This window comes from Arvicola amphibius, chromosome 8, assembly GCF_903992535.2.
Source record: "Arvicola amphibius chromosome 8, mArvAmp1.2, whole genome shotgun sequence".
Classification (NCBI taxonomy): domain Eukaryota; kingdom Metazoa; phylum Chordata; class Mammalia; order Rodentia; family Cricetidae; genus Arvicola; species Arvicola amphibius.
Window position 1 is genome coordinate 74277194 of NC_052054.1, and position 22476 is coordinate 74299669.

The following is a 22476-nucleotide window of genomic DNA, read 5'->3' on the forward strand; positions in this document are numbered from 1 at the left end:
TTAGTCAGCAGTTTTATTTTCCACATCTTTAGGCTTTGGTGAAAACAGTGCCCACTGTTAGAGAGAGCGAAGTCAGCACTTGGTGAGTGCTGGTTCACCACCTGGTACCTTTTGGCGCACAGTACACTGAAGGATGATTGCTGATATTCATTCAGTCTTGCCAAGATGACCACTGCCTGTATTTCTTCCCTAAAGATGAGTTCTAGTTATTATATAGATGAGTTCTGATATTATCGTTTTAATGGAGTAGATGGACATATCCACAAAAGTTAAGGAAGTACCCTGCTCTGGAGCCAAGGCAGGCCACAAATCTATCATCTTCCAGCCTCGGCCTCCTGAACACTGGTTCACAGGCATCAACCACACCAGCTCTGCTGCTTTCTTTAGGTATGGATTTTCTTATGGTTTTGAAGGCGGGTACCACGACTGAAGCCTTTCCCACATGTCACATCTGTGCGGCTTCTCTCCAGTGTGAACTCTCTGGTGTGTTTGAAGACTTGAGAGCTGACTGAAGCCCTCCCCACACTCCTCACACTTGAAGAGGTTCTCCTTCATGTGAATAATCATATGGACTCGAAGCTTTGAGGGGAAACGGAAGGCCTTTCCACACTCCTCACATTTGTGAGGTTTCTTTCCCATATGATCCCTCTGATGGTGGCGAAGGTCCGTGCTCGTGTCAAAGAATTTCCCACACTCCTGACATCTGAAAGGTTTCTCTTCAGCGTGGTATCTCTGATGGTAGGTAAACTGAGAACTGTATATGAAGCCCTTTCCACACACATCACACTTGTATGGCTTCTCCCCAGTGTGGATTCTGTGATGGTAATGGAGGCCAGAGGAGCGACTGAAGCCTTTCCCACATATATCACACTTGTATGGTTTCTCTCCAGTGTGAACTCTCTGGTGAGCTTGAAGACGCGAGCGCTGGCTGAAGCCCTTCCCACACTCCTCACACTTGAAGAGTTTCTCCTTCATGTGAATGCTCTGATGGACTCGAAGATTGGAGGGCAGACTGAAGGCCTTTCCACACTCCTTACATTTGTGAGGTTTCTCTCCTGTGTGCATCCTTTGATGGTGGCGAAGTTCTGTGCTCCTGCCAAAGCCTTTCCCACACTCCTGACATTTGTAGGGTTTCTCTCCAGTGTGGCATCTCTGATGGTAGATAAACTGAGAACTGTACCTAAAGCTCTTTCCACACACATCACACTTGTATGGCTTCTCCCCAGTGTGGATTCTCTGGTGGGAATGAAGGCCAAATAAGCGACTGAAGCCCTTCCCACACACCTCGCACTGGTGTGGCTTTTCTCCAGTGTGAACTTGCTGGTGTACCTGATAATCAATGAGCTGACTAAAGCTCTTATCACACTCTTCACACTTGTAGAGTTTCTTCTCTGAGTGGACTCTCTGAGAAGCGTGATCTGACCCGCAATTGAAGCCTTTCCCACACTCCCGACTCTTAGACAGTTTCTTTCCAGTGTGTGTTACTTGGTGTTGTTTAAGATTTGAACTATAGCGGAAGCCCTTCCCACACACTTCACATTTGTATGATTTCTCTCCAGTATGAACTCTCTGGTGGGCGCGAAGCCTCGAGGACCGACTGTACCCCTTCCCACAAGTTTCACATTTGAATTGCTTCTCTTCAGTATGGCTATTCTGATGGACTCGAAGGTTGGAATCCTGGTGGCAGCCTTCCCCATATTCCTTACGCATACAGGGCTTCTCTCCAGTGTGAGCATGGGAATGGACATGAAGATCTGCATTTCGGGCGAAGCCTTTCCCACACCCCTCACACTTGTAAGGTTTCTCTCCCGTGTGAGATGTGCAGTGAATGATGAGACCCTTGCTACTGCTGAATCTCTTCCCACAGCTCTCACATCTGTAGGGCTTCTGTCCCTTGTTGCTTTTAAGCTGCTTACAAAGCGATGATTTCTTCCTCGAATCTGCAAACACACAAAGGTCACACTTCACACAGACTGGCTTGTTTCTGCTCTGGTTCAGTGAATTATGCAGACACCTATTTTGGCAATAATTATGAGTTCTTGAGACTGAAAAGTCTTCATGCTCAAGGCAGCTGGAGCTATCTCCTTCGTGATTCCCTGTATTGCCATTGTTGTCAGAAACCAGAATGGAATCGTCTTTCAGTGGTTGAGAACGCCTCCTCTGAAAACACCTGGTCGATTCCCACGCAACCTGTTTCCAGATGCGCCAGCAAGACAGCTCTTCCTGGGCAAGGTGTGTTAGTGCACGTCGACCAGCAGTCACCGACTCATGTTCACTCCTGCTGCCTGTAAGAAAGCAGTCGTAGAGATGAGGACAGATTATGGGAGAAGGCCATACTAAGGGCATGGGTGAGACCAAATCCAGGCAGGGCAAAGGTCACCCTGTCCTTACAACATCACTTGTCCTTTCCTCAGGTCTTCCTGGATGTGGAGCAAGGGTGACTCGCAGTGCTGGGTGGAACCCATTTACAGACTCTGTCTGGTGTGTACCATCAGTGCTACAAGAGATGGCGCAGTGCTTAAAAGCACTTGCTGATCTTCCAGAGGACCTGAGTTTGGGTTCTGGTACCTACATTAATGAACTTACAATTCCCTGTAATTCCAGCTACAGGGAGTCTAGCTCCACGCACACCATATGCATGGGGCATACAAACACCAACATTTTTTTAAAATTTAAAAATGAAGAAACACAAAACAAAACCACGAGCGCCGTGGGCACAAAGACTACCCACGCACCCATGCTCTCACACACAATGACATCAGCTAACAGTGTGCTCACCTTTTTCCTTAGAACTTATGCAAATGGGACTCTTTCAAATTTCAGTTACAAAAGCTTCAAACTTTGTTAGGCCAGTGGGCAGGAGTAACAACACGAATACACTATGGAGCGGACCTGGGAAACCAGTAGCATGGGTTCTCACCAGGATATCTACTCCTCTGGGCTTCCGTTTCCTTCAGCCAAAGCTTTTCTTCTGCTTCCAGTAGAGGCACCACATGTGCTTTGGGGGGAAAATGCCCTAAGAAAAGACAAAACAAATAATTTAAGGTGAACACAAAATTGAAGCATGTTTTTGTATAAATTACAAAGTCCTCAGCACCTGTGTAATAAATTTTAGAAATGTTTTTATCACAAATTGTACTGAGAAGCCAAGGGCTTGGCAGAAACAACTCAGAGGCTAACTGCACTTGCTATTAGCATGAGGACTGAGATCGGCCCCCAGCACCCATGGGAACAGGCCATGCATGGTCTCCTGATGGCACATAGTATCTCTGGCGCTTTGGGGGTACACAGGATGATCACTGGGGCTTGCTGGCTGACAGCCACAGGTTTGGGATGAACTGTGCCTCAAAGAAATAAGTCAGACAGAGATAAAGGAGGACACCTGATGACCGCCATGTGCACACAGGCACCAAACACACCAAGATTTGAAGGGAACTTCAAAAGTTAAAAGAAATCAAGGTCATGGCTATGCATGTATGACAGAATCTGTTCCATCATGTCTTAACCTTCTCCCACATCCCTCACTGGAAACCTCCAGGCTCTGCTGCAGGAGGTCCTCCAGAACAGATTCTGACATCCTATCCTCATCTCGTCTATTGTAAAGAAAAATCTATGCCAAGCAGTGGTGGCACATGCCTTTAATCACAGCACTCAGGCGGAAGAAGCAGGCAGATCTCTGTGAGCGCGAAGCCAGCTTGGTCTACAAAGCGAGTGACAGGACAGCCAGGGCTACACAGAGAAACCCTGTCTCTAAAGAAAAAAAAGAAACAACTACTACTACATTGTACCATGCTTGTTTCTTTACCTATTAATGGATCACAGGCAAAATTAGAAAGACAGAGTACAGGGCTGAGGCATGACTCAGTAGCAGAGCACCTGCTTAGAATCTCCCAGAGAAGGGACTGGGTGTGGCTCAGTGGTAGAGCCCCCGCCTAGAATCCCCCTGTGAGGAGCTGGTCATGTGGCTCAGTGGTAGAGCCCCTGCCTAGAATCCCCAAGTGAGGAGCTGGGGGCGTGGCTTAGTGGTAGAGTCCTCCGCCGAGAATCCCCCAGTGAGGAGCTGGTCATGTGGCTCAGTGGTAGAGCCCCCACCTAGAATCCCCCAGTGAGGGGCTGGGATGTGGCTCAGTGGTAGAGCCCCTGCCTAGAATCCCCCAGTGAGGGGCTGGGGGCGTGGCTCAGTGGCAGAGCCCCTGCCTAGAATCCCCCAAAGTAAGGGACTGAGGATGTCAATCAGTGGGACTACACTTGCCTAGAGGTCACCGGAAAGCTGGGAACGTGGCTCAACAGCAGATTCCTACCTAACATACACAAGACCCTGTATTCTAGTCTCAGAAAAATCCACAGTATTGAGCTAAGCTGCTCATTTGTGGTTCATATGAAACAGAGTGTGTTGTCCGTCATCTGTCTCTCCCCCCCCTCCCCCCGGCAGTATATGGACACTCTGGATGGTTGATTATCCTGCTGTGGGAGCTGTCTTGTGCCTGGCTACTAACTGCTAAATGTTAGTAGCAGCCATCCCTGAACTGTGAGAAATATGTCTGCTGTGGAATAATTCTTCTGTTCACTGTGAATACATATTACTCTCATTGGTTAATAAAGAAGCTGACTGGCCTATAGCAAGGCACAATAATGTTAGGCGGGACAATCAGAGGATTCTGGAATGAAGAAGGGCGGAATCAAGGAGAAGTCAGTCAGCTGTGGAGGAAGCAAGACATATAGAAAATGAGGTAACAAGCCATAAGCTATGTGGCAAAGCATAGGAAAGAAATAAGGGTTAATTTAAATGTAAGAGTTAGGTAGTAACGAGCCTGGGCTATTGGCCAAGCACTTATAATATTAAGCCTCTGTGTGGTAATTTGAAAGTGGCTCCAGGGACAAGAAAACTCCACCTGTTAACATGAGTCCAGACATTGCCGAATGTTCTCTAACAGAAAATCTAGCTGAGAATCAGCGGTTTAAAAAGATTTTGACTGAGAAGAAACATCAGAAAAGTCTTTTTTGTCCTAGGAAATCTGTTCAAATGGTCCAGAGCCTTGGGCATCTGAGGACAGAGAGTCTCTGGGAGGCTGAGGTTCGGTGTCACAGGACACCTGTCCTCACCCACAGCAACCAGGTTCTTGAAGTTCTCCAGCATCACGTCTTTGTACAGCTTCCTCTGTGTGAGGCTCAGCAGCCCCACTTCTTCTGTAGTAAACACCAATGCCAAATCCTTGAATGTCACCGCCTCCTGTGACATCAAACAAAAGTAACTTTGATCCAGCTCCCATGGAAGAGGAGAAGCAGAGAGGACACGGTCACACGGGTGCTGCAACTCAGAGGGGTCCAAGCAGACTGAGCCAATAGTTGTTTCGCACTCACACCCTTCCCCAACAATAGTCTAAAGTGACTCTGCTACTCCTCCCTGTGTGTGTGTGTGTATGTGTGTGTGTGTGTGTGTGTGTGTGTGTGTGTTTTCTTCCTTGCGGGTGAGGTGAGAAAGGGTCCCCTACAGCCCAGGTTGTACTCAAATTCAGTATCACAGAAGATGAATAACCTTGAACCTCTGTTCCTCCTGGCTTTACCCACCGCACTCGAAATCTGGCCATGCACGCCAGGCCTGGTTTTTATTTTGACCATGCATGCCAGGCCTGGTTTTTATTTTAGCCATGCATGCCAAGCCTGGTTTATATAATGCTAGAGATCTAAGCAAGCACTCTATCCAGCTCCAGCCCCACAAATAGCTATAGCAACCAAAGTAACAAGTTATTTTTCTCAACAATTTTGTAAATCAGTAATAAACGGTAACACACAGAGCACCAAATTCATACTCAAAAATCTGTTGTTTTCTAGAACACCTCAGCCCCCCCAAAAAGACAAAACGGCATATAAAATTACTAAGAAATGCCTGACCTGAAATTCAGCCATTTTCTCTTGTTCCTTTGGAGGAAGGTCACTGTCCTGAGAAGGCATAACTAAGGAAAGATGGAGAAGCCATGAAACAAATGTCAGAAATGTCATTAGCCCAGTTGAAACACTGACCCTCCTGCTTCCATACACACACCACCACACACAGCTCAGAAACCAGAAGCACACACCGGATTTCAGCTACTAGCAAACCCTCAGCTCATCTGGGTAGTGAACAACCTATACTACCAACCTCCTTATTGCTACCGTAGAGTTTCAGATTCTGGGAATGGGGGACATGAGAGCCAGGAAAACAATGTACAGCTGATGAGCGAATGAATGATAGGAAATAAAGGGGGAAAGTAGGATCCAAGTGCCTGGCTCCGTTTCTGGAAGTACTGCTTACAATCTCCACAGGGGGTTAGAAAACCTTTGTGTCTCACTTTTACCACAGCATCATTTCTGCCTTCCTCACGGGGCCGCCGAGAACTAAATGAAGAGGGGATGGAGATTTGAGTTGCTGGCTGCAAAGGACCTGGGTTCTGTTTCCAGCACCTACACAGCAGTTCACAAGTGTGTGCAATTCAATCCAAGGGTCCAACACCCTCTGTTGGCCTCTGCGGGTACCAGGTACACACATTGTATACACATTTAGATTCAGGCAAAGTACTTACGTACGTAAAACAATATAAAAATAAATCAAAATGTTTTTAAAGACTAGGAAATCCCTTTTCTTATGAGAAAAAAGCAGATATTTTGCAACATAAACTATATATACAGTGTGCTCCTATGAAAGTCACCTTTAATTTCTAAAAAGCCTAATTCTGACCTAAAATATCTTAACTAAATATTTTTACCCTAGAGTAATATTTTATTGACACTGGTATCTAAAAGGCATCATTTTATTAGCTAAACAAAAATGAAGTAAACAGATATGAACCTGAAAAAAAAATGGACTTTAAGAGGTTATGGGAAAACAACATGCATCTATTTAGTACCTTTGGTGTTTTGTTTCCTTGGAGACATTAGCTTAGCATCTTGGCTGGCCTGAAATTAGTTATGTAGACCAAAAAAGCCATAAAGTCAAAGAAATTGACCTGCTTCTACCTCCCCAGTCCTGTGATCAAAGGCTTTCACCATGACATCGGGCCACTTATAACGACAAAGTATGACTGTGGTTCTGATAAAAGTCAGGCCTGTAACCTAAGCCCCTAAGACACAATTTAAAACAAGAAAGACACTGTTGGGAGGTTGGGAAGTTAGCTCAGTGATAGACTAATTTGCCTCACGAACACAAGGCCTTGGATTCAGACCTCACTGACAGTTAAAAAGACATTGTCAAATTTTAAGTATCTTTGTATTCTCTGTGTCTTTCAGAATGAGAATACATGCTGATTCAGTTTTATATTTTTGCAATAAGTAGCCACCCCCCATTTTCCCAGTGTGTATGATGTGCATGTGTATGGATATTTTAGCATGTGTGTATAGCGGGAATCTAGCAGAGTCATTGTATCTAGGGTAACATTAGAATGTAACAGCTGTTTCTCACTGGGTCTAGGGTAGGAGTAGAATGTACTAGTGCTTGTTGGAGGTTCCTAGACCTTGAGGAAACTATTGTAGAGCACAGGCATTGTTTTCTGTGGTTTATGGAGTTGGTTTTCCATGTGTTGCATGACTGTGGTCTCCAGACTATCCAGGCACACCTGGAGCAAGTTGAATTACTGGGTACTGCAAACGGTGCACAATAAGGACTAATGCTGCAGGGGTCTGATGATTTCCTTCAGGGAGCAGAAGTAGATCAAAGGGACCCTGGTATGAGGAATTTGTTGTAATCCAAACACAACCTTTGTGTGTCAATTAACAAATATACTTCTGAACAGAGGTTTGAGGTCAAGTTCACAAAAACTATTCCTCCCTGAGGCCAGCAAGCCTAAAATTACATTCTGGAGTGACTCTCCTTGGAACACCCCACAACATACAACACCCAGCATGTATAGGCACCCATGGATGTGGAGGCCTGAGGCTGAAGTCAGGAATCAACCTTCCTTTTCCATCTCATTCATTCATTGAGAGGTAGGGTCTCTCAATCAAACCCAGAGCTTACTGATAAGGGCACTCTGGCTAGGCAGTTTGCTCTGGGGATCCCATCTCAGCTGCCTAAGGCTAAGCTCACCTGACATTTACATGGGTTTCCTGCGATCTAAATAGTCCTGGATCACTTTAACCCTGGAACCACCTCCCCTGCCCTAGATACCAGTTTGTATAAGAATGACACAGAAAACATAAATTCCAAACCAACTGACAGTAACTAAAAGGGATAAAACTAAGGCATGAAAGGTGAACAAGAGGCAATGCTGGACCTGGCAAGTTAAAAACATATATACATGGGGCTGGAGAGATGGCTCAGCGGTTAAGGGCACTGACCATTCTTCTAAAAGTCCTAGGTTCGATTCTGAGCAACCACATGGTGGCTCATAACCGTACATAATGAGATCTGGTGCCCTCTTTTGCCTGCAGGTGTACATAATAAATAAATCTTTTAACATGTATATATAAAGATGTATGTAATACAGAGGGGGAGGTTATTTTCCTAATCATTCAATTTAAGAAGTGGCTTTGTACTTGAACTCAAGTAATTCTAATATAAATACGTATCGACGAGACGTTTTAACGAGTAGACTGATCACAGGCTTAAAAAGAAATGCCAGCTGTATTCTTTCTAATTACACAAGGCCCTACTAAACGAAGTGTGGAGACTCACCTGTAATCCCAGCACTGGGGAGGTGGAAACAGAAAGATGACAAGTAAGAGGTCGTCTTTGGCTGCACAGTGAGTTTGAGACCACCTAGGTTACATAAGAGCCTTCCCGGGGGGGGGGGGGGGGAGGCAATGAGAGAGGCTGGAGAGGTGGCTCCGACATAAGAGCAGTTTGAGACCACCTAGGTTACATAAGAGCCTGCCTCAGGAGGGGGGGGGGGACAATGGGAGAGGCTGGAGAGGTGGCTCCGGCGTTAAGAGCACTTGCAGACCTTCCAGAAGGGCAGAGTTAGTCTCCAGCACCCATGTCAGCACTACAACCGTCTGGAACTCTCTTTCCTGCTCCACCCCCCCCACCAACACGCACCAAAAAAAAAAAAAAAAACAACGCCTGGAACCCGTGCTCTAGGGATCAGATGGCCCCTACTACTAGCTTCCTCAAGCACCTGTGCGTTCTCTCTCTCTCTCTCTCTCTCTCTCTCTCTCTCTCTCTCTCTCTCTCTCCCCCCCACCCCCGAAACACGCACTAAAAAAAAAATTAACAGATTAAATGTGATCATGTTTCTGGTGGCCCGATGAACTGAAGGGACACCCCAACAGGAAAGCGCCTTTGGCGCAGTACCTGGGGCAGTGACGGCTGTAACAAGTTCCCGCCTCCTTGGAGATGCTTTAGGGAAAGGATGCGGGGAGACTTTCCTGAGGGAAGTGAGGGATGGCTCTCGTCACGGGGCTCCCAGGAGGAGGACGCCCGAGGACACGGTTGGGACCAAATAAAAACAGGCTGGCTAATACGTCCCCGTTAGATCCTAACTGCGCAGCAACCCAGCATCAACGGGAGATGCTGAGAGGCGGAGAGGGGGGGGTGAGAATTGAACTTCCGGTTTCGCACTTCCGGTTTCCAGGAGCGCCGTTTCGCAGGCTAAAAAGACTTGAAAGGGGCCGAGATGGATGCGGGATGCACTCGCCTTCCTCGTCCGAAAGAAGACAGCGGCCTTGCTCTCCATCGGCGGACACGGCTTGACTTGTTCTAGCGCCTGAACTGCACTTCCCAGAAGCCATTGGGAAAAAAAGCGCCCACCCTCCCCGAAGAGTTTTGGGACACACTTCCCAGAATTCCCCCAGTGCAAGGAAGGACTTCTGGGAGCTTTCGGACTACAGCTCCCAGAAGTCCCTTCATCTTCCGATCACTTTATCCGCCTCACATAGAAAGAACGTAGACCCTTGGGATAAGTGTTGGTCATTCCCTAACTATTAGGTAGTTTGTATTGTTTTGGCGGTCACAAAATACCTGACAAAAATTACATTACAAGAGGTTATGTTTGTTGAGGGGGCGGGGTGTAGGGACCGGCCAAGTTTTAAAGGGACATCAGTTCATCGTGGTTCGAAAGGCGCGTTGGGAACAGCTCTGTCTTGGGCATCTGTAAATGCAGTCTCCCACTTGGTGACTGGTCCGAGAAGCAGAGAAGGAAAGCCAGCACCAGAAGCGAAGGTCTGCCCTCGAGGCCCCATTTCCAAAGTTTCGATAACTTGGGATCAAGTGTCCCATACATGAGTCTGGAGCCATTTCCCATCTACTCCATACTGTACCGAAGAATCCATGGCGCAGTATGGAGCATCTTGCTACTGCCAGGCTAACAAAATTCACCATCAGAAAGGATGATTGAATCTATAAAGCATAATGCAAGCAAAACACAAAATCCAAGAAGACGGGGCCCAACTTGACAACAACGGATGGGGGAAAGGAGAGATAGTAACCATAACAAGACCAAGTGGATACTGCAGTTGATTGCCTTTCTGTTTCGTCCACACTGGGGATTGTACCCAGGATCTGGCATGCTAGAAAACACTGACACATCCCCGGGCCCAAAGAGAGTGTTGCCGTTTTAAAGGCTGTTAGGGTACCTGTTCCAAACAAACATCTCAAGCTTCAAATGTACTTCCCCTCTCCTTGCTTAAAAAAAAAAAAAAATCTTTTCAGTACTCAGCAGGAGGTTCATGCCAATCCAGCAGCCCTTTTCCTTTTATAACAGACACTATGACACTTCCAAAATGCCCTGGTAAGTCACCCTTCCCAAAGTTCTTGTGACACTCGACGAGGTCAGGGTTGCAACCAAAGCCTTCTCAGGTAAATAAGCCTGGAAACACTAGGATGTGAGGAGCAGAAACACTAACCTGAATACAATAATTATACTTTTTTTTTGAAAAATTAAAAGAATTCACACAGGCCAGTGAAATGATTCAGTGGGCAAAGGTGCTTACCACCAAGTCTGACATCCTGAGTTTGATCCCTGGCTCCCCACATGATGGAAAAAGGGAACCGGCTCCCAAAAGATGCCTTCCGCTCTTGACACATATGCTATGGCACGCCTCAACTGGCATGTGTGTGTCCCCAAACACATTAAATTGTCTTTGAAATAAGTTTTACTTATGTTTATGAACTCTTTGCCTACATGCATGTATGTGCACCATATATTGGATCTTCTGGAACTAAGGTTAAAAATGATTGTGAACCCCCGGGCGGTGGTGGCGCACACCTTTAATCCCAGTACTTGGGAGGCAGAGGCAGGAGGATCTCTGTGAGTTCGAGGCCAGCCTGGTCTACAAGAGCTAGTTCCAGGACAGGTTCCAAAGCTACAGAGAAACCTTGTCTCCAAAAAGAAAAACAAAATGGTTGTAAACCACCATGAGTTCTGGGAATTGGATCCTTTGCAAGAGCAACAAGTGCTCTTCCTACTAAGCCATCTCCGGGTCTAAACTGTTTTAAAATGTAACTGAAAGCAACAAAGAATGCACAGGACGCGAATCTTTCAAAACATTATTTTACAGAATGTTTTTCCTGAATGGATTCCCTGATGTTTTTGCCATCTCTTGTGCTCTTAGAAGCCCTATCACTGCTGTGGATTCGGTGATGAATTAAAAGATTTGACCGCCAACCAAAGCTCTTACCGCAAACCTCACACTTGTAAGGTTTCTCTCCTGTGTGTACTCTCTGATGAGACTGTAGTTGTGAAGAGCGGCTAAAGACCTTCCCACACACGTCACATTTGTATGGCTTCTCTCCAGTGTGGACGCGCAGATGGACTTGAAGATTTGAATTCAGGGTGTAGCCTTTCCCACACACAGTACAAACATATGATTTCTCTCCGGTGTGTATGCCCTGATGGGCCTGGAGACTCGAAGGGCGACTAAACTCTTTCCCACAGTCCACACACTTATAGGGCTTTTCTCCGGTGTGGACTCTCTGATGAATGTAAAGATTTGAGCTACAAATGAAGCTCTTCCCGCACTCCTCGCATCTGTAGGGTTTCTCACCTGTGTGTACTCTCTGATGGGACCGAAGGTGTGAATTCCGACTGAAGCTCTTGCCGCACGCGTCACATTTGAACGGCTTCTCCCCGGTGTGGAGTCGCTGGTGGTCCTGAAGGTGGGAGGCCTGGCTGAAGGCACTCCCACACGCCTCACAGACATACGGCCTTTCCCTGGTGTGGACTTTGAAATGGACATTAAGTGCAGATCTACAGCGGAAGAGCTTCCCGCATCGCTCACATTCGTACGACTTCACCGCCGCTGCAGGGACCTCCTGAGGGATGTGTGGATGCGGATCACGGCCAAGTCCCTGATGTCTTTCTCTCGTGTGACCTCCCTGACGAACACAACCATCTGCGCTATATCGGAAACCTTTCCCACATTCCACACATGTGCAAGACTTCTCTCCCGGGTCTGACCGTTTGTGAGGGTCAAAGCTGGAGAAATCAGTATTTTTCTGTCCAGCGTAAATGGTTCTATTCTGATCAAAGGTTGCCGCCTTTCTGTTCTCTCTCACACAACCACTGGGGCTGTGACCATCTTTACTTTTGTGTACTCTGTGATCACTGAGGGAACGTGAAATCCGACCTACAGAGTCCATATCCTGTTTACTCTGACCCCGTTCACTTCTTGTGGAAATCGGTTGGTATCCATTCTTAGGACTCTGTGGCTCAGTCAGGAAAATTTTCTGCCAAGAACCCTGGGTTCTCAACGTTGGAAGTGGGAGCCTTCCAGTATCAGCAGGAACCTTTGCCTTATGACTCTGGGTATAGTTCTCATCTTCAGAAACGTGAGCAGATGACCATCGCCCGCCCCAGCAGGGGGAGTCACCCTGTAATTGCGTGCTAGTCACCACGGAGTCCTGACACCTGGTTAAGTCGTCCATGACCCGCTGCCAGATGTGCCAGCAGGAAAGGGCTTCACGGGACCGTCCATCTTGGACAGCCCTCAACTCGCTCTGACTGTTAATTCCTATGAAGACAGAGATAAAGAGAAGTGAAACCGTTTACACTTCAGGGTTTCACACTCAGGACACAACACTAGACTGTAATGCAATTCAAGAGGATTCTTCACCTTCCCTTTTTTATTACTAATGAAGTTCTCTGCTTTAAATACTGACAGAAACCAAGATATAGCCTACTGAGTTCCCAGCTATTAAGAGCTAATAAAACCGGGGCTGGAGAGATGGCTCAGCAGTTAAGAGCACTGGCCACTCTTCTAGAGGACATGGGTTCATCCACGGCAGCTCACAGCTGTCTGTAACTCCAGTCACAGGCAATCTGACCCCCTCTTCTGGCCTCCGTGGGCACTGAACATACATATGATAAACATAAATGCATGTAGGCAAAAACCCATACAGATAAAACAATAATTTAAATTTTAAAAGAGAGAACTAATAAAAGTCATTCAAATCAATTACCGACATACTTCCTGAAATTTTTTTCTTTTTAAAATTATGTATCTTTCCTATCACATGACAGTGTCAATAAGAAGGAACATTTTATGGTGCTCAGTTTTCCAGTCACTACCTAGATTCCTGCCTGGCATGTGTTCTGGCAAAGTATGTACAGGTGGCTCCTTGGTTCACTCTAACTCCAAACCCAAATCACACAAGCCAAGGGCATTTTAAAGTAAATAGATGAAAGTGATCTGGATCCAAGTTTGGCTAAGAACTTGCAAAGCTTTGTCTGGGGTGGGGGTACATGGTGGGAGTGCCGAGGATTCAATCAAAGGCCAAAGGACACACCGAAGCCAAAGGGAGCATGAAGAGCGATCCCCCAATGCTCACGGAGGCATCTGGTCCGCCTCTGCTTTCACTTTCCCAGGAGTTCAAATTCAGAGGCAGCGAGGACTGTCATCATCGTGTGGGAGCAGGAAAACAGTGCTTTGGAGTTATCCAAGCGTGGTGGTGGTGGTGGTGCTGCACACTTTTGATCCCCAGCGTTCAGGAGGCAGAGTCAGGCAGATCCCTGCAAGTTTGAGGTCAGCCTGATCTACAGAGTTCCAGCCTACCAAGGCTGCAAGTGAGACCCTGTTCTCAACCAAAAGTCTTCCAACTTGATAAATGCAGTATATCAGGGAATTTGGAACTAAAATAACTTGTGGTAAACATTCAGAAGAAGTAGGAGACAAACTACCAGAGAACCACTACAAGCAGTAATGGCATCACTAAACTACTGGAGATGTGTGTGTGTGTGTGTGTGTGTGTGTGTGTGTGCATTATATCTAATTTATTATAGATTTCAGTATATATTATATATTTAATTTCCCCCATACATCTGTTGGGCTAACAATGGAATATTCATTTCTTACTGTAGATGTGAACTCTGGAGGAATCTAATGGATTGCAGCTGGGCAAACCTCTTAAAGACAAAGTTCACTCTGGCTACTTTCTTAGACTTCTCCGACATAAGGAATAAGGAGACAGAATTTTATTTTTCCTATGGATAAAGCCTAAGAACTAATCATGGGAATTCAAGATGACAACAGAACTCAGTGGTAGAGCGCTTGTCTGGCATGCACAAGGCCCGAGGTTTGATGCCAGTGCTGGGGGTGGCGGCGGTTAAAGCCATATTGAAACATGATTTACTATTGAAGTGAAGCTACAACTGCTCAAACCACGTCACAGAGAAATCTTACTCAGGCTCGTCCTCTCCACAGAGCTACAAGTCCTTTAAGACATGCGTGAGTCAGCCCGAGCGAGCCCACACTCCTGAGACGGCAGAACGAGGCTAGGGATTAATCTGAAGACGAGTTCCACAAGAATGTCGCAATGACCTCGGACCAAGTCTGGACATTCGGACAGCATGACAGCGGCAACAGTGACAGTGAACAGCAAGTCCTGTGGATGAGTCACGTAGGACTTCGCCTAAATTTCTCTCCCTCTTTGCTGCCCTCTTCATTAGAGGCTTCACTCCTCTATGTGCAATTTATCTCACTTGAAAAGCTGATGCTCTGCAAAATCACAGATGTCAAAAGGGTGTGCTAGAGCAAAACTGCAGTGGGAACTTCAGTAGCAACTGAGTCGTCACCAATACAATGAGAATAGTGTCTTTCGAAACTTCTACACAACAGCCCAGTGAAGAAATACCGTTTATTCCGTGACCCTCCCATCATTAACATACACTGAGTGACCTTTAAGCTCCCATCACTTCTGCTCCCTCCTCACTGGCTCTACACCTCCTCACGCACCTGGCCAGCTTTCCATACAACGTGGTCATTTTCTCCGAGAAAAGCTAGTGTTTTCTATTTCATTAATTGCCATTTCAGGTGCTGGAGAGACGGCCCAGTGGTGGAGACCACCTGTTGCTCTTCCAAAGGACCAGCGTTTGATTTCCAGCACCCACACCTGCCTAACTCCAGCTCCAGGGGATTCAATGCCCTTTTCTGGCCTCTGAGGACTCTCACACCAAGGTGTCTCTCTCTCTCTCTCTCACACACACACACACACACACATATAAAAATAAATATCTTTAAGAAATCATCAGTAGAGGGGCTGGAGAGATGGGCCAGCAGTTAAGAGCACTTGCTGCTTTACCAGAGGACCCCAAGTTCAGTTCCCAGCACCCACATCCCGTACCTCACAACCACCCATAGCTGCCGATACCCTCTTCTAGCCTAGGCGGGTACCCACATTGATGTACACATACACAGAACAAGATGTAATAATTTTTAAAAATAATAAAATGTGGGGCTAGAGAGATGACTCAGTTGTTAAGAGCACTGGTTGCTCTTCCAAAGGACCCAGGGTCAGTTCTCAACACCCACATGGTGGCTCACAACCATCTGTGACTCGTTTCAAAAGACCCAAGACCCTCTACTGGCTTCCACAGGCACCACAGGAATGAGCAAATTCAGAGAACCATTCTGAGAGCCCCAAAGCTTCCTCCCAACTCCAAGGCCACAAAGATATGTGCTAGAAAGCATCCGTTCTCACCCACTGAGAGCAGGTTCCTAAAATTCTCCACCATCACCTCTTGGTACAGCTTCCTCTGGGAGGAGTCCAGCAGCTTCAGCTCCTCCTCAGTGAAGGCCACAGCCACATCCTTGAATGTCACCGCCTCCTACAAGAAGCACAAGTGACCTCAATCTTACAACCAACCACTGTTAGCACTGTGAGCAGCATCTGTCCCAGGGGAAGCTCAGAAAGACTCAGGAAGTTCTAAAGTAAGGTTTCTTGAGATTCCGGAAATAAACAACTCAAAAGTCTCAGGAAGTCCTTGAAACTGGCCAGATGCACAAAGCCCCTCTGGTAACAGGGTGAGTAGTAAGGACTGCTGAGGGCAATCAGATCAGCAGAGTTTTCCGGAAGGGACACCTCTACCTCCTGAGGTGTCTGCAGGTCGTAAAGTTCCAGGTGAGTGTGGCATCACAGTCCTGGGGGTAACCCCAAGAAACTCACTGACTCACCTACTTGAACTTGGGTGGGATTGTTACTTGATTCTGTCATGGATTCCCTACTTGGGGTGAAAAGATGTTTGTTTGTGTCTCCCCAGGAAAAGGATCAACACCAATGTCCATTAGAGACACAATGGCCCTGAGAAGGCAGGGAGGAGTTAAACGAACCGGGACAAACGGGCACCTGGCACATCCTAAGGACCTCAAATGCTTTCATACATCCTATTTTTAAAATCACGTTATTCATTTAGTGTGTGTGAGTGCGCCCACGTGCGGTGTCACACAGGAATGTGTGTGGCATAGTGCTTGTGTGAAAGCGAGTGACTCGTGGAAGTCAGTTCTCTGCTTCCACCATGGGGGTCCTGGGGATCAAACTGAGGTCTTCAGGCTTGGAGGCAAGCACCGTGACCCCTGCACCATTTTGTCTGAGGATTACCTCAGCACTCTGAGGGCGGAAATGGCAAGCTCTCCTTACCTTGTGAGTGCTCATCATTTAGTGTTCCTTCCAGGAGGTGCAGAGCCTAAGCAGGCAGAAAGAGGAAACGAGAGAGGTCAGAGGTCAGAGCCAGCATGCCACTGACCACAAGGCTGACCCTTGTCAGACAGTCAGGTGCATGTTCCTCCCACGTATGACATGTACTCCTCTCAGGAAAACATCTCAGAACAGTGTGCCCAACCACGACATTAGATTTCCTTATACTAATTTTGCAATTTTCTCTAAGTTTTAAATTACAAGAAAAAAATATTTTTTTGATACAGGGTTTCTCTGTGTAACAGTCCTGACTGTCCTGGAACTCGCTTTAATGATCAGAAATTGTCAGAGTCGCAGCTGGTAGTAATGGTGATGACAGTACCCATGAAAAAACCTTTAAAGCTAATAATCCACAGTGGCCAGTAGTCAGTCTTCCCACTCCTGGAGGAAGTACTGTAGGACGAGAAGGCAAGGAATCCACCCCCCAGAGCCCACAGTGAATGGTGCTCTGTGAATTCTAGTTTGACCCTACACACACCAGCGCCTTCTGCTCCTTGGGAGTCTGTAGTAAGATATGACTGTTGACAGTATTTATTTTTTTAATCCCAGCACTCAGGAGGCAGAGGCAGGAGGTGAGTTCGAGGCCAGCCAGAGATACACAGAGAAACCCTGTCTCAATGGAAAAATAAAAAGAAAAAAGAAAAAAAGAAAGGAAGGAAGGAAGGAAGGAAGGAAGGAAGAAAGAAAGAAAGAAAGAAAGAAAGAAAGAAAGAAAGAAAGAAAGAAAGAAAGAGAAAGAAATGCCTGCAGGAATCCAGTTAGGTGGGCAGGGCTCCCCAGGTAAGGCCAGGGCTGCCAGTTCGGGGTGAGTTTCTCAACTGCTGCAGGGGAGAGCCAGTCCCCTGGAACACGGACACCACTAAAGAGAAACTTACCCAAGAATCTGACAGAACCATGCTAAAACAGTCACCATTCCATTCACAGGCTAGAGCAGGAACAAGTTTTTTCTTTACATAAGTCTGTATTTTCCAACATTTCCATGTCTGCACGGTAAACATTATTTGGGAAGAGTGGGAAAGATGAAACACGCTTTTTGCAAACCCTACCATGAGGAACTGGGGCTTCATTGGTAGAGCTTGCTGGGCAAGCAAGGGGACCCAAGTTCCGTGTCGGTGGCACAAGTTTGTAAAGCCAGTGCTGAGAAGAGCAGCTAATAGCATTATCTTCCCTGCTTGTCGGCCAGCCAGTCAGCCTCACCTAAATTGGGCAAGGTGGGCAAGACACCCACAAGGTGACTCGGTGGGTAAAGGCGTTTTGCCACCAAACCAGACTGAGTCTGAGCCCCAGGACCCACACGGTGGAAGGTGAGCAGCATCTCCCCAAACCGGGCCTCTAATCCCCACATGCACACCACACTCCCATGCCCCCCTCCCCATAAATGTTAAATGGAAAAAAGGGGGCAGGGTTTGGCTCCTGGGGAAGCCGAGTTGATCTGCAGTGTCCACACACACAAATATACAAACCCTGCTCTAATTCCCACATGCACACCACAACTCGCGTGCCCCCCCATAAGTGTTAAATGGGGTAAAAAGGGGCGGGGGGTGGCTCTTGGGGAAGCAGAGTCGATCTGCAGTGTCCACACAGAAATATACAAACCCTGCTCTCAAGACCCCTGCGAGACTGCTCTAATCCATTTTCACGTGACACTGGCCAGTTTCCTCTGGGAGCGTGGACCAAAAAGACTGAGCAGTCAGCGTGAGTTCACACAGCCTAGCTTCTGAGGCCAGTCTCCCTACGAGTCGGTGACTTCCTTTGCGTAAACTAACATCTAATTACAGTCATGTACAAGTGTAAGACCCCCCCCCACACACACACACACACCCTCTAGAGTCAATATTACTCACCTGGGGGCTCCGCACGGTGCTTTTTGGGAAATCAGGACTGCGGGCAAACTGAAAACAGTGAAATTGCAAAATTCCATCTCGTGGTTCACGCCCCTCTACCTGCGGCAAGCAGCCAGCTACCTATAAGGTTCATAGGTGGGGACAGCCCAGAGCTTGCGGGCTCACAGAAGCCATGAATTGGAATATTACAATGGTCTCCATGACACCCAAATGCCAGAAAGTTTTTAAGCATTTTATGATCCATTTTTTTTTTCCTTTACATAGTCTACTAGGAAGGTCTAACTTCTCTTTTGCAGAACAGCCAGAAAATGCAGAAGGATCAGCTACAGCGGAAGAAGCAGAGCCAGCTGCGGAGCAGAAGAGAGGCGGGTGCAATGGGGGGGGGGGGGCTATAGGCGGGGAGAGGGGGCAGAGGGCGGGGAGGGGGCTGTAGGCAGAGAGAGGGAGTTGCAGGCGGGGAGAGGGGGCTACAGGCGAGGAGAGGGAGGCTATAGAGAGAAGAGAGGGGCTGCAGGCGGGGATGGGGGTGCAGGCAGGCAGAGGGGGCCTGCAGGCAGGGAGGTAGGCTGCGGGCGGGGAGAGGGGGGTTGAGGGCGGGAAGGGGGACTGGGATGGGAAGAGGAGGCTGCAGGCGAGGAGTGGGTGGCTGCGGGTGGGGAAAGGGGCCTACAGGAGGGAAAAGGAGGCTGTGAGCAGAGAGAAAGGGCTTGCGGGCGGGGAGAAAGGGCCTGCGGGTGGGGAGAAGGTGGCTGCGGGTGGGGAGAGAGGGCTTCAGGCAGGGAGGGGGGCGCTGCGGGCGGGGAGAGGAAGGCTGCAGGCCGGGAGAAGGGGCTGCGGACGGGGAGAAGGGAGATGCAGGCAGAGAGGGGGGCGGCGAGCAGGGAGAAGGGGGCTGCGAGCAGGGAAGGGGGCTGCAGATAGGGAGAGGGGCTACTGAAGCGGCTTGCACCGAGGGCCCGCAGACCCGGGTACGCCCCGTCCCACGGAATGCCGCGGCTCCTTACCTTTCAAACTTCACTTCTTCCTTGTCTCCCCAAATGCTTTTGGGAACTGTCGATCTCAAAAGCATCTAGGGGACATTCTAGAGGTCCCCTGGCTAAAATAACTCAAACCCAGGGGGACAGATGGCTAACAAGCCAATCTGAAGCTGACGAGTTCCCATAATTCCGCGTGGAGAAACTGTGGCGCCGGCTCTGTGGTAACGGAAGTGAGGATGCAGAGGCACAGACGCAGTCCCAGAAGGCTGGCGGAGGACCGCCCTCCTGCATCGAATTTCTCTCTTGATTTTCATTCCTTAAACTCCCTAAGAAAGTCCTGGGTAAAATATCTTCACATGGTAATATGTGTACCTTGAAAGTGCATAACTCCAGTTCCGGTTCCAGAGGACCCGTCGCCTTCTGGCCTCCTCGAGCACTGCAGGAATGTACGTGATGCACAGACATAATGCAGGCAAAACATCGATACAAATAAAATCTTTTTAAAAACTAAAAATGTACAAAATAAACCCTATTTATCTATTGGTGTGCTCATGCATGTGTTAGACATGTGCGTGCTACAGCACAAGCGAGGAAGTCATAGGGCAACTTCCAGGAGAAAATTCTCTCCTTGCACCATGAGAGTCCCGGGGATCCAACTGCCTTGTCAGGCTGGGCAGTAGGGGCCTTTTCCTGCTGAGTCATCTTGCCAGCCCTGGGAAATAACCAACCTTCAAAAATGGGCAAAGATTCAAACATGGGTTCAGCGATTCAAATAGGAATGTCACTATAGCAGACAAGGACATGTAAAGACAAATCTTTTTAAAAAAAAAAAAAAAAAAGAAAAGAAATGGATATAATCAAAATGAGCTAGCACCACAAGCTTGTTAGACGAAAAAAAAAAAAAAATGGAACAAAAACAAAAGAAAATGTTAGCATCCCAAGTGTCGGTGAGCAGAACCTAACTGTCCCACACTGATGGTGAGGATGCAGAATGGACAGCTATGCTCAAAAGCTCTGGTTTTAGCAGTGTTAAATATGTTTCTCACCATTCATCAACATAGTAATAATTCTAAGTCTGAATGAAGGCAAAGGAAATCCTAAGTTGATAAGGAAATGGTTTTCAATTGTTTATAACTGCCTGCCCCCATTACCAAACCTGAAAACCCAAACAAATGTGGTCTATCCATACAAAAGAATACTATTCAGCAATGAAAAGGAATGTCCAAGGCCTAGAGACTGAAGGCGGTGGTAAAACACTTGCTTATGTATGCAGTCATATGTTCAATCCTCAGTAAGCACACCCCCCATCCACACAAAATGGATGGCTTAAAGAATTATACAAGTAACTGGGCGGTGGTGGCGCACGCCTTTAATCTCAGCACCCAGGAGGCAGGGGCAGATGGATCTCTGTGAGTTCAAGCCCAGCCTGGTCTACAGAGAGAGTTCCAGGACAGCTAGTGCTGTGGAAATTCCTTCTGCTCCTTCAGCCAATAGCCTTGAAGATACCAGCCCACCTGGGTGTGGTCTCTTATCCTATAAATGCAGCTGTAAAGCCTGCACTGGTTCTCTTGCTTCCAGCTCTCACTTCTGGCTGCTAGACCATTCGTGCAGAGGACTGTGATCTAGGACAGTGATCTGTAAGTCTCCCCTAAATAAATAACCCTTTATTATATGTAATTCTGAACTAGTGTGGGATTATTTTGTATCTTCCGCCATCACAGCTAGAACTGTTACACAAAGAAGCCCTGTCTCGGAAAAAATAAAAAAAAAAATTATACAAGTGAAAGAAGCTAGCTGCAACAGGCCACACAGGATAGGGTTCTGTTTATGACATTTTTGGGAAAAAATGGACAATACAGAAATCGCCAAGGGCAAAAGAGGGAGACGACCTCAGCGAGGATGCTAAACTGAGATGTCTAGGTGGGAGCCACCCCACAGTAAACATCTGCCAAGCCCACCATGACATAACAAAGTCAGCCTTACTGCCTATATTACCATTAAAAGCATTTTATTGAAACTCCATATTTACCTCTTACCTCACTGTGTGTTCTTTTAATCTTGAATGAATGCTGAGTTTTGTCAAATATTTTCTGAATAAATCAAGAGGTCAGACTCTACATCAACACCCTGCACCTATATGAGCCCTGAGAACGGCTGTGATTTGCATCTGCAGCTCAGAAGCTGGAAAGCTTGTTGGACTGAAGGTGGGGCTGACTGGGAATGCCACGGGCACATTTCTGTTGACTAGAAACACACAGCTGATGATGATGGCCACAGAAGTGTAGACACTTGTCAAAATTCAGGAAGCAATGAAATTGAGGTCTGTGTATGTGTGACGACCTACAAAGATATTTCAGTGAGCCGGGTGGTGGTGGCGCACGCCTTTAATCCCAGCACTCGGGAGGCAGAGGCAGGCGGATCTCTGTGAGTTCGAGACCAGCCTGGTCTACAAGAGCTAGTTCCAGGACAGGCTCCAAAGCTACAGAGAAACCCTGTCTCGAAAAACAAAACAAAACAAAACAAAAAAAAAGATATTTCAGTGAAGGACAAGAATGCCGAAATTCTGACCACAATCCCCTGATTGCTGAAGCCACCAATGTACAAAGCCCTTCAGTTTGATAGACATTGGTACACAGGTTCCACGGGGTTGGGAAATTGGTCTGTGTGTATAACTAAAATGTCCTTCAAGCCTCCTAGGAACAATTTTACAGAAACTTTATTCAGAGATAGATTGGATAAAAAATTTCAAATGACTGCTCTTCTCAAAGCTGACTTA

At 47.2% G+C, this 22476-nt stretch overlaps 2 protein-coding genes across 5 annotated transcripts in view; both read right to left on the reverse strand.

Moving 5' to 3' along the window:
• Window positions 1-230: 230 nt before the first annotated feature.
• LOC119821463 (zinc finger protein 227-like) lies at window positions 231-8752 on the reverse strand. The gene is given in 6 exon segments (XM_038340485.1): window positions 231-444; window positions 446-2285; window positions 2921-3016; window positions 5104-5230; window positions 5893-5954; window positions 8648-8752. Coding segments are annotated over 5 exon segments (2184 nt in total). The 5' UTR covers window positions 5953-5954; window positions 8648-8752; the 3' UTR covers window positions 231-383.
• Window positions 8753-11446: 2694 nt separating this feature from the next.
• Window positions 11447-22476, reverse strand: part of LOC119821465 (zinc finger protein 45-like) — a 50275-nt gene continuing 39245 nt past the window's right edge. The window contains exons 1-6 of one of the 4 annotated variants that reach the window (XM_038340504.1): window positions 19728-20201; window positions 18724-18771; window positions 17755-17862; window positions 16823-16868; window positions 15924-16013; window positions 11447-12921 (exon numbers count right to left, since the gene is read on the reverse strand). In XM_038340504.1, the coding sequence (XP_038196432.1) occupies window positions 11459-12835 (1377 nt within the window). In that variant the 5' untranslated portion in view covers window positions 12836-12921; window positions 15924-16013; window positions 16823-16868; ... (1 more) ...; window positions 18724-18771; window positions 19728-20201 and the 3' untranslated portion in view covers window positions 11447-11458. Of the gene's footprint in view, window positions 12922-15886; window positions 16014-16822; window positions 16869-17754; window positions 17863-18723; window positions 18772-19727 lie in introns of those variants that run through there. The other 3 variants (XM_038340494.1, XM_038340493.1, XM_038340497.1) reach the window with 3 other exon arrangements.